This window comes from Ascaphus truei, chromosome 2 (genome assembly GCF_040206685.1).
Source record: "Ascaphus truei isolate aAscTru1 chromosome 2, aAscTru1.hap1, whole genome shotgun sequence".
Taxonomy (NCBI): Eukaryota; Metazoa; Chordata; class Amphibia; order Anura; family Ascaphidae; genus Ascaphus; species Ascaphus truei.
The window spans coordinates 146,311,426-146,323,637 of record NC_134484.1 but is presented as its reverse complement, the minus strand read 5'-3'; the positions used below and the strand labels follow the sequence as shown (position 1 = coordinate 146,323,637).

General features: G+C 44.1%; 1 protein-coding gene across 1 annotated transcript in view; it reads left to right on the top strand.

Annotated features, from left to right (window-relative positions):
• MPPE1 (metallophosphoesterase 1) overlaps positions 1–12,212 on the top strand; it is a 55,352-nt gene that overhangs the window by 38,386 nt on the left and 4,754 nt on the right. The window contains exons 5-6 of the mRNA XM_075585387.1: positions 4,065–4,145; positions 6,463–6,571. Of these exons, the coding sequence (XP_075441502.1) occupies positions 4,065–4,145; positions 6,463–6,571 (190 nt within the window). The remainder of the gene's footprint in view (positions 1–4,064; positions 4,146–6,462; positions 6,572–12,212) is intronic.

The following is a 12,212-nucleotide window of genomic DNA, read 5'->3' as shown; positions in this document are numbered from 1 at the left end:
GTGGGGCGCTGACAGACACAGACCGCGATATGCGGTCTGTAGGGAGCGGGGGCTGGAGTGGGAGGGAGGGGGCGTGGTTTAAGCAGGGGGGCGTGGTTTAAGCGGAGGGACCCGCTACCCCCCCCCCTTCCACGGGCTCGGGCTGCAGCAGGGAGCTGCTGCGGGCTGTCCTAGGTGTGTGATTGGCTGGGCTTGTACAGACAGCACTGGGAGAGGGACACTGTATCCGGCTGCAGCAGGAGACTAACTCACACGCTGACACTCATGCACTCACACACACACACTCATGCACACACAGGCACAGACAGGCACTCACGCTGCTTTCCCTCCACACTCTCCTCCCCGCTCCCCTAAGCCTCCCCTCCTCCCGAAGCCTCCCCTCCTCATTGGCTCACAGCCACACCACGTGACGCGTCGACGCTAGGAATTACAATTCTCTTGAATCCCCTAGCGGCTGACGCGTCACAGCGTGTAGTGAGCTGTGCCGTCAGGGGGGACCGGCTCGGGAGGATTCCCCTGCTGATGGGGAAAGCTTGTGCAGCCGCCCGCGCCGCCGGGTGCAGCGGGTCCCAGGCCTTAAACTCACAAACATCAGATGTTAAATCACATTTATGAGTACAATACTCAATAATCAGTCCCCATCGTAAACACCACGATCTTTCCTCGTGTCTGGTCAGCAGTAAATGCTTATCCCATGAACCGGAAACGAAGTAATGCAAGTGCGCTCCTCTCAGTCCTTCGGCAAGTAATAACTCTGCCTGGAGATTCACCCGTCTCTTGCGAATGGTCCCAGAGTGGTGAACCGGACAGTCCTTGACTTGTGTTAACTTGAGATGCTTGCACGTAATGCAACGTCCTCTACCACACTGTTGGTTACCACTCACAGATGTCCTTCTAGCTAGATTGGTTGATTTCACTGATTTCAATTTACTGGGCGCCAAGATGGTCTTCATATTCCTAGCCCTTTTGAAAACCACTGGAATCCGCTTGGGCAATTTTGAACCAATACAGGGATCACTTGTTAAGATTCTCCAATGTTTGTTTAGAATTTTCTTAATCAGGTATGCACGTGGGTTGTACTTAGTAATGAACTTTGGGATTTCATGTAGTGAATCAACCAAATTTCCATTCTTATTTGTACCACATCGTTTCACCAGTATGTTTCTAGATTGTTCTAAAAGACAAAGCCTGTCCATTTGCTTCACCGAATCTAGTGTCTTGAGTACCTGTCCCCTACCATATCCCTTAGCCAAAAACTTATTAACTAGTAGCTGACTCTGGATAGTAAAATCAGACTCTAAGGATCCAATATCCTATGTACATTCATTCAGGTATAGGACACATTTTTTCCGGGGTATTACTCTAGAAGTTTGCATATTCATATTGGTAAAATCTATGTATCTATATTTAACTAGTACTCAAATGTTCATTGGATTTTTAGTATGATTAATCAACTTAAATTTATTGAGTGATTTTAAACATGTATTGAGAGTTATTAGTCTTTAATATTACGAATACCATTGTTCTGCTTTTAAAATATATTCATGCTTAGTATTTTACAAGGTTGCAATGGTTACCACCGTACTCTTACTGATTACTGAGTTGATTCTGTGGGATCAGTATAAGTAATTAATACCAGATTATTATCAGCTGGATTGTCTTCAATATGAGTATGGGTGGATCCATAAGCACCTTAACCTGTGCCGAAGTTGCATAGACGCAACGAAATGTGTTCGGCGATTCATATCCCGACTGAACTATGGCAGACGCAGAACGGAACGACGGAGTAAAGGCTCAGTCAAGGACTGTCCGGTTCACCACTCTGGGACCATTCGCAAGAGACGGGTGAATCTCCAGGCATAGTTATTACTTGCCGGAGGACTGAGTGGAGCGCACCTGCTTTACTTCCGGTTTCCTGTTCATGAGAATCATTTACTGCTGACCAAATACGAGGAAAGATCGTGGTGTTTACGCAGCCGAGATGGGGACTTATTATTGAGTATTGTACTCATAAGTGTGATTTTACATATGATGTTTGTGAGTTTAACCATTGTTGCTTTTAGCTTTGTATTAAATTGTTCCAGTAATATTATACTAGGAGAGTGCGCCTCTTTGTTGTTTTTCCCCCCTCTCTCTAGATTATCATTGGGATCAGTTTTCCCTGTGGAGAAGGCAGCCTGTGACTCCCAAAGGTCCCATTGTGGTGGTCATTTATATTGCTTGGACTCTTACATATTTAAGTATTTTTTTTACATAGTTATTAATCCTTTTTAGTATTTTTAAGTGTTCCCTTTTTATTATTATTTAAGTTTCATTCTAGTTTTCATAATTCTAACATTTTGTCATTATTATATAGTCACTTTTAGCGCTGTTTTATATCTGTGACAGATAAATATACGGTTATGCAGTTGAGAAACAAGAATAAACAGGCTACCTACAAATTAAAGGGGGCAAAATTAGGTCAATCCTTGATGGAGAAGGATTTAGTAGTGCTTGCATACAGCAGGCTTACCTTTAGTGCCCAGTGTCAGGCAGTCGCTGCAAAAGCAAATAAGATCGTATCTTCCATTAAGCGGGGTATGGCTGGGAAGTAAGCATCATTATGCCACTGCAAAAAAGCATTAGTACGACCACACCTTGAATATGGAGTATGTTTTGGGCACCACTCCATTATGGAACAATAAATAATGCAAAGAAGAACCACCAAATTAATAAAGGGGATGGAAAATCTGATTTATAAGGAGAGGCTAGCTAAATTAGACTTGTATACATTAGAAAAGAGGCGTCTAAAAGGGGATATGGTAACTATATACAAATATATGCATGCCACTACAAGGAGCTTTCAAAAGAACTATTCATCCCAAGGGCAGTACAAATGACACAGGGTCATCCCTTAAGGTTGGAGGGAAGGCAATTTCACCAGCAACAAAGGAAAGGGTTCTTTATAGTAAGGACAGTTAAAATGTGTAATTCATTACCGATGGAGACTGTGGCAGATACAGTAGATATCTTTAAAAAATAAAGTTGGATATCTTTTTAGAAAGGAAAGGTATTCTGGGATATATCAAATAAGTAAACATGGAACGGATGTTGATCCAGGGAGAAATCTGATTGCTGTTATTTGGAGTCAGGATTTTTTCCCCCCCTTATGAGACATAATTGAATGTTTCACTGTTTTTTTTTTGTTTTGCTTCCTCTAGATCAAAATACTGTAAAATACAAATATAGGATACAAATCTGTCTATATTTAACATAGGTTGAACTCAATGGACATATCTTTTTTTTAAACCTCATCTACTATGTAAAGATAAGTTTAGTCTTAATTAGTGTACAGGTGGCAGGAGAACAGCAGGGATTTCAAGCTATCGGTACATCGGTGATTTAATTTGCTTGAAATTAACATAAAACATTTGTAATGTCTCAACTCGGACACAATTGAGAAGTTTGGTAAAGCTCACTGCTAAATATTGAAACAACCGAAAAAAAGATTTAATCCTCAGCAGGATTCTCAACATTTCTATTTAGTTGGGCTTATTCAGTGTTTTTGACGCTGATCCATTGCAAGTATGAGGCCAATTGCAACTTCCACCCTAATTCTCCAAACCCCTCCCCCCCAAAAAGGTCCTCCTAGGATTTTGACTGTATAGGAAATGTCTTTGTTTTCCATTTCTTCTCCCAGAATTCCCTGCGTGTCTCACACCCTGTATGTATATTGGCTTTCCCTTCCTAGAGAGCCTTGTGACATCATCAGAGACTAGGATTAAAGCGTCCCATGATGTTGTAATATCACCGGCAGCAAAGATTTGCAGAAGTCTTTCCTCCTATTTAGAAATGCCCAGTGACGTTTAGAAGTCGTCTGCAAGAATGTGGAGGGATGCCCTTCAAAAAAACAAAACAAAAGTAAAACTAAAATGTAAACGAAAGTGACTGCACTCGTAATATGTACCGTATATCATTGCAGATTCTGTGATTTCATCTAAACTTGGCCTTGTGTGGTGTTTACATCCTGAAACTAAACGTAAATGAGTAAAAACACAATGTCACCATTTTCTTCTTCTTTACAGAATGACTACTCATAAATTAAACCGATTTGAAAAGGTTTTCAATATCACGTCTGGAAAAGTAGTGTCTCGCAAAGGGATTAAGTGAGTAGACCATTTTCAATCCATTGGTCACTTGAGTATATGTGAGAATAGAACCATGGATACTGGCAGATGCGCGTTTTTTGCACAGAGCGCAGACTATGGATGGTTTGTCCTGTCATCCTAGTATGGACCTACCATATTTTCAGATGGCATCCAACATTTTTTTTTAAAAATCTCCTGAATTTTGATGAAGATTAACATAGCATATTTCACTTATTGATCCATGCTTGCACATTACTTCTACTACTACTTTAATGCAATACAATCCATACCGTTTTAATGTAGACTTTGTTGGGTACTGTACATAGATGAAGTCATGATGACCATTCACTGTAAAGGGACTGTTTAATGTCTACTTTTTATTCTGTATGAGAAGTACTGGCATGCATTTACAGACAGGTGTGAATTCCTTTGTAAATGACTGAGTTAACAAGACTTTGGTTTGAGTCCAGCCTCAGGCACATACGTGGGTCTGGAAGCTGGTTGATAATTATTTGGAAGGCACCTCACTAACTAATCATTTCATTAGGATATATTTTTACACTTTGTTGGTTTTGAGCACCTTTGAACCTCTTTATAGCCAGAGGATCATGCACTGGGCAATACCATTCTTTTTGTTTATTACAATCTTCAGTGGTTGACAAATCACCAAAAAAATCTACTCGCCACCTAGTACCAAACATGTGCTGCTTGGGCCAATATTTACTGGGGCGAGCAAATGTATAGGTTTGTCGAACACTGACAATCTTCACGTGGTTATTGTAACTGAATGAGCAGCAATACATATAATCTTTCTGCCAAACACCTCCTCTGTAGTGCGTAAAGTCCCTGAGGGAGATAGGATTTTGTCTATTACAGTGTTTTTCAAACAGGGTTCCCTGCAAGTCACACACTGTTAGAGAGGGTTGGTGCTCCATAGGCTGCGGCCCCAGTCACTGCATGCACGCATGCGCGCGTCGGCGCACCTGGCAGCGCGCGCACCAGTTTCAGCTGTGACCTGTTGTCTGCGTTTGCGCTTCCAATGAAGAGCAGGAGAACCGATAGGGGGTGTGGTGTGGCGGCTGAACCGCTGCCGTGACGTGGCCACAGCTCGGCCGCCTCGACACCAACTGGGCCTGCCCCATAGAGGGCTGTGCTTCATGTGCGGCGCGCACGCCGTCGCGGCCACCGGGGACGAAGCTTTACAATGCACCTGATCTCAAACGCGCTATTAGAGAGGGTTGGGACTCCTTACAATGCACCCGATGCGTGTATGTGTATGTATATGTATGTGTATGTATATATGTGTATATATATATATATATTCCCCATTGATTGCTATCCCTATGGGAGAAGCGCAGGGATTCACTTTCTGTTTTGCACATTTGTATGGCCATTTCCTTCACTAGCTGCATGCTCTTTACATGGAGAAGCGCAGTGATTATATATTTGTTTTACATTATTTGTTGGGCCGATTTTAATCCTTAGCAGCACGCTCCTAGAGGGCAACACTACTATGGTGTAATTGAATATATTTAGCCAATCACCTGCAACTGCTTATTGAGCAGTTTGTGGCAGGCCAGCCCCTCCTCTTCTAGGTATATAATCTCCTAGCAAGGTCCCCTTATTCCACTTCACTTACATGTGAGTATCTGTACTGGTATATACCAGTTTGTAATTACACTAGGTTATACAAGCATATGCTTTGATATTTTAACCCCTTCTGGGCTTATTTCACAACACTAGTATGCATTTAGCGTAGGGACCTGCTATAGAGACTTACCTTGACGTGGTTAGCAGGCTTGGCATTATTTGATCAAAGGATGTATACCAAAAGTCTCCTTTTTTCTTATAGCTATTTACACCATACATATATATATATATATATATATTCCCCATTGATTGCTATCCCAAAGGGAGAAGCACAGGGATTCACTTTAGCATATATATATATATATATATATATATATATATATATATATATATATATATATATATATATATATATATATATATATATATATATATATATTGAGAGGGGGTATAACTGTAAGTCAGTAAGGGTCACGTATGTGATCCCAAATACCAGCAAAGCACAGTAGTGGACAATATAAAGTATTTGAGTCCAACAAGGAAACATTTAGCCTGACATTTCAGTCCCCCTGGGCACCGAAAGGTTGGGCTAAATGTTTGCTTATTGGACACAATAAATACTTTATTTTGTCCACTACTGTGCTTTGCTGGTATTTTCGATCACATACTACGTGACCCTTACTGATAGAGATATATAATCATTTAATAACAAGTACCTTCCACACCCTGTTGTTTCTTATTTCAGTTTTGTTCTGGTCAATAGCATTGGTCTGGAGGGTGACGGCTGTGCGATATGTAAAGCAGCAGAAACTCAACTCGTTAAGGTTTCACACAAGCTAAATTGCTCCCGGATGGTAAGAAGCAAGATTTGTTTATACAATTTAGTGGTTGTGTATGATCATGTACATCTGACGGACACTGGGGTTTATTTACTACAGTCTCCCAGCTGCAGAAGTGAGGCGGGGGGGGGGGGGGGGGAGCGAGGGAGAGGGAAGCAGTGAAAAAGAATTACACCAGATTTGCAAAGGAAAAACTCAAACTGCTTTCCATGGGAATCCTTTTCTTTAAGAAATCGGATGTTGTCTTTTGCAGTGGTTCTGTTTCAGGGACATTTAGGTGTCTAGATTCATCTATATTAATTGTGATCTTAAGGGTCCTACTCTGTCTAGTGATGTTGATCCAGAGGAATGCAGAACAAATTTGTATGGGATTAAATGTCTAAATGGTCTTAGAGAATCATAACTTTAAAGACTTACACTTGTGCAGAATTTACCTTCTTTTTAATCAAAATTCACAGTATGACTATTCAGGAAGTGAAAAGAACATTTGTGATCAGCGGTTATGCTTTCTTGTTCATATAACAAAGTTGATTTTAGCCTCAGGGACCCCCTACTTCTAGAGATACAGGCTCCGTTATGGGGTGCCGTATCTCCTGCAATGTTAAAATCCCAAGGTCACGTGACACACAGGATTTTAACATGCCGCGGTTACCAGCACCCCATAATGGGGCCTGTAACTCGTGAAGTAAGGGGTCCCGGACCTGAAATCAATGCCGTTCAGCTCCGGAGACGCCCTGCTACAATACTGTAGTATTAAAATTAAATTAAACCTCCACAATCACCTGTTAGTGGTGCGCAGATAGAGTAACTGATACAGCCTATATCTTACTGCGCGTCCCTTACAGACAGGAAGACCCCGTAGGATTAACACAGCAGGGGTCCCTGCTGTGTTAATCCGATGGGCCATTTAGTCTACAGGGGACCATCTCAGACCACCACGCACTATAGTGCGTGAATCAACCCAAGAAATGGTCAGATAATGGCTGCTGCATCTGTATTACATATAAAGTAACAATGAAGGTATTAATTACAGTGATTAACAGGGGGTACTTTAATACATCAATATAATCATATGAAATAAAAATATAAAAATAATGAGGGTTGCGATGGTTGAAATGCGGTGTATGACTGTTGGGTTCCTTAAGTAATCCCTGCCAGACCCCTATATGTAGGGAGGGGACTCTAATTAGATTTACTGGCTGACTATGCCAGGTGTATGCAGAGAGAGAACACTTTCCGAAGGCAATTTATCTTGTAAAACCGCCTCGTTAGAGAACTACATAAATGTAGATATAGTCTTAGGGAGCCATATATATTTAAATGTTGTTATACCCAGAACACCATCAGTCTGTATCATATCTGAATAGGCAGATGACAATTTGCAGGTGCTGGAGGTTTAACCTCCTATAAACTTCTCAATAGCAAGTGTCCGCAGAGGCTTATGCAATGACTATGAGCCTATGTATAGACAGAGGTTAATCAAAAATCATAAATAGTTGCCTGTAATTTAGACTCTTACTGTTATATGAGCAGTTAAAGTAATAGCCCTACAGGTGTCTGAATATGTTTGCAGGAAATGGTTAATACCACAGAACCACACCATTCTGTATCATAGCTAAATGGGCAGAGGGAAAATTTGCAAGTGCTGGAAATGTAACGATTAAATTTCCAGCACTTGCAAATTCCCCTCGGCACATTGATTGATTTATTTATTTTAATTACAGTTTTGAAGCAGGGAGGTCTTCGGGGGGTGAACTGTGTTAATTTCAGCTTCGGGGACCCCGTGCTTCCAGAGATACTTCCCTCGCTAGCGATGCTAGTATCCCTGTGAAGTTTCAATGTCCCCCGGTCCCGCTGACCAACAGGAAGCCGCACTGGATGATGTCACTGCTTCCTATTGGCCCATGGGAAATTTAAAGTCGCCATTATGTTAGACACACAGTTCCCTTCCTGCATAGATACCGTTATGCTGTTTTAAGAAGGCAGTGTTGAAGACATGTACATTGATATTGTAAGGGACATTTATGAGAGTGCCACCAAAACCATTAGATGACATGAAGATACAAGCAAGGTAAGGACCAGCGAGGGAGTGCGGCAGGGAGACACCATGTCAAAGATTTTTCACTGCAACACTTGAAGAATTGTTTAAGACATTGGATTGGGGGGCAAAAAGGAATCAAAATCAACGGTGAATACTTCAATCACCTATGATTTGCAGGTGACAGTTTATTTTTGCCATAAAACCAGAAGACTTCCAGCAACAAATCAGAGAACTCACACAGGAAAGTAAGAATGTGGGCCTCCAGCTGAATCTCAGCAAGACCAATGTGTTGTTCAACAAACGCGAGCTCGGCAAAGATCTAAATAATTGGAATAGAATTGGAATGCCCCCCCTGCCGACAGTCCCCTCTCTCTGCGCCCCCCCACCCTCACTTTTCCCCCCCCACCCTCACTTCTCCCCCCCCACCCTCACTTCTCCCCCCCCCACCCTCACTCCCCCACCCTCACTTCCCCCCCTCCCCTCACTTCCCCCCCACCCCCACCCTCACTTCCTCCCCCCTCACTTCCCCCCCCCACCCTCACTTCACTCCCCCCACCCTCACTTCACTCCCCCCCCACCCTCACTTCACTCCCACCCTCACTTCCCCCACCCTCACTTCCCCCCCCCCACCCTCACTTCCCCCCCCTTCACTTCCCCCCCTTCACTTCCCCCCACCTCACCCTCACTTCCCCCCCACTTCCCACCTCACCCTCACTTCCCCCCACCCTCACTTCCCCCCCCACCCTCACTTCCCCCCACCTCACCCTCACTTCCCCCCCACCTCACCCTCACTTCCCCCCCACCTCACCCTCACTTCCCCCCCCCACCCTCACTTCCCCCCTCACTTCCCCCCCCACCCTCACTTCCCCTCCCCCCACCCTCACTTCCCCCCCCCACCCTCACTTCCCCCCCCCCACCCTCACTTCCCCCCCCCCCACCCTCACTTCCCCCCCCCCCACCCTCACTTCCCCCCCCCCACCCTCACTTCCCCCCCCCCCACCCTCACTTCCCCCCCCCCCACCCTCACTTCCCCCCCCCACCCTCACTTCCCCCCCCCCACCCTCACTTTCCCCCCCCCCCCACCCTCACTTTCCCCCCCCCCCACCCTCACTTCCCCCCCCCCCCACCCTCACTTCCCCCCCCCCCCCCCACCCTCACTTCCCACCCTCACTTCCCCCCCCCCCCCCCACCCTCACTTCCCCCCCACCCCACCCTCACTTCCCCCCCACCCTCACTTCCCCCCACCCACCCTCACTTCCCCCCCCCCACCCTCACTTCCCCTCCCCCACCCTCACTTAATTTAAGTGCTTTCGGGAAGCAAGCGGGGCCTCTGTAAACCCTGTGTCCCCCCACAGTCAGTCTTGCGCCCCCCCCTGGGGGTCACGCCCCCCACTTTGCGCACCGCTGGAATAGAACTATAAGAAGTCAAACTGCTTAATTTGGCTGGCAAGTTACTATGGATGGGAGCCTTTTTATATGAAATCAATAGGAGAATGAAGATGGGATGGACGCATTTGGAAGAAACAAGACAATCTTTCAAGGGAACCTTCGGCTGTGCCTAAAGAGGAAAGTTTTTGGCCAGTGTATTTGGCCTGTGCTCACGTATGGATGTGAAACTTGAACCCTACATGTGAAGATGATTCAGAAGCGTAAAAGAATGGAGTTAGAAACCAAACACGTCTGTGACATCACAAAGGTGAGCAAATTAAAATGGCAGTGGGACGAAGATCGGAAGAAGAAATGATCGTTGTTGGACATAGATGGTGCTTGACAGGATTTCAAGGGAAATTAAAAGACCAAGACGACAACAAGTAAGATGGGCGGATGAAATCAGAAAATATATTGAAATACTGTTTTTGTTTGTGTTTCTTCCTGTGGTATCTACACAATTGTTAACACTTCACTGTATTTATTCATTGAAAATATAGTTATTACTTCCGTGGTACGCTGGGTTTCTGTCATTTCCCAGATTTCCTAGCTGCAGTGGAAGCATTATATGCTAAGAGACAATGGTGAATAGCAGGGTTAGAGAGGATGAATGTGCTCACAAGGGATTTTTATTTGCTGTATGGTGGAGGGTTTTTGTCACTTTTTTTTTAACCTCCATAACATAAATATGTAGTCAAAAATACAGTTTATTTTATTTATACATATAAGGAAAGTAACAAAAGAATACACTGGGAGGAGACCCCAGAGAAGAGGAGATCCTATTAAGTGCACTCCAAATGGGTGTATGGATAGGTGCTAAAATTAATATTTCATTGGTTTGGTTAACAACAAAAAAAAAGGGGGACGGGAGACATACAACTGTGTTCACTGACTGACAATAGAGTTTTGACTTAAAAATATGAAACAAACACAGGGTGCAACATAGACCAACGTGATAATTTAATTGTGATAATGAACAAGCTAAAAAATACAGGCGCTGCCCGTTAGGTCAACTAGTATTGTTAATTAGGATATACTGGACAATTGGTTAATAATATACTCCTTATGAAGTCATGTAAAATCTTGGTGGAACTTAAATCAAAAGTTCTCAGTGCTCAGGTGTAGGATAGTTTTTTAGGTTTAAAAAGATAACTATCAGAGAGAGAACTGGAGTAACAAAGCTGCTGAAGCAGAATGAGAGGCAATTAGTTTAAAAGTGACTGACCAGGTTTGGCTTTGTTTGGTTGTATGTAACTTATTGTCTTAGTGGCATGTTAAAATGATGGTAACTTTGCTCTTTAGAAATAGAGTAAGAACCAGTCTGTATCTTTCTTTGTATCTTTATCTCTTTGCTTATAGAGTTATAAGGCGAGGCTGTATTTATTATAATGTAATAATCAATTATATGAACAATCGGTATACAATTAGCCAATTGACCATATATCGTGTATAGCAAATTGAACTTTTAATATAGATTAAATGTTAAAACCTGAGGACTGTTGAGTGAATACCAAGAATAAAATATAGAAAGAGAGTGGAGAAAAAGGAAGGAATACATGTCGGTGAGTTGGACCAGTAGCAGCATTTTTTAGAGCCCGAGCTATCTGTGCTGAGAGTACAGCTAGTAAACAGAGCCTTGCGCTGTAGTTTATGGGGAGCGCGGACCTGTGGGAGATACTTTAAGTTAATTAGTAAGTATTGTATCTCTGATCTGAGTACCCTAGACCAGGGGGGCGCAAACTTTTTTCCCTGCGCCCCCCTGCCGGCTGTCCCCTCACTCCCGCGCCCCCCTTCCAACCCCAACTTACCCGCGCTCCGGCGTAATGACGTCACGTTGCTATAGCAACATGACGTCACATGACCTCGCAGCGTCATTTTGACGCCGCGTTGCCATGGCGACACAGAGAGGAAGCCGCCAGAGCCACAGTAAGTTAGGTTTACAGAGGCCCTGCAGCTCCCCCGGCACTTAATTTAAGTGCCTTCGGGAAGCGCGCGGGGCCTCTGTAAACCCTGCGCCCCCCGTCGGCAGTGTCGCGCCCCCCCTGGGGGTCGCGCCCCAGTTTGCGCACCGCTGCCCTAGACGCAGGCTCCTTTCAAATTTCACTCCTTAGCTCCACTGTTGCCCCCACCTCACAACTGCTCCAGAGATAGGAGAGCAGGAGGCATTGACAGTGCGAGAATTGGGGG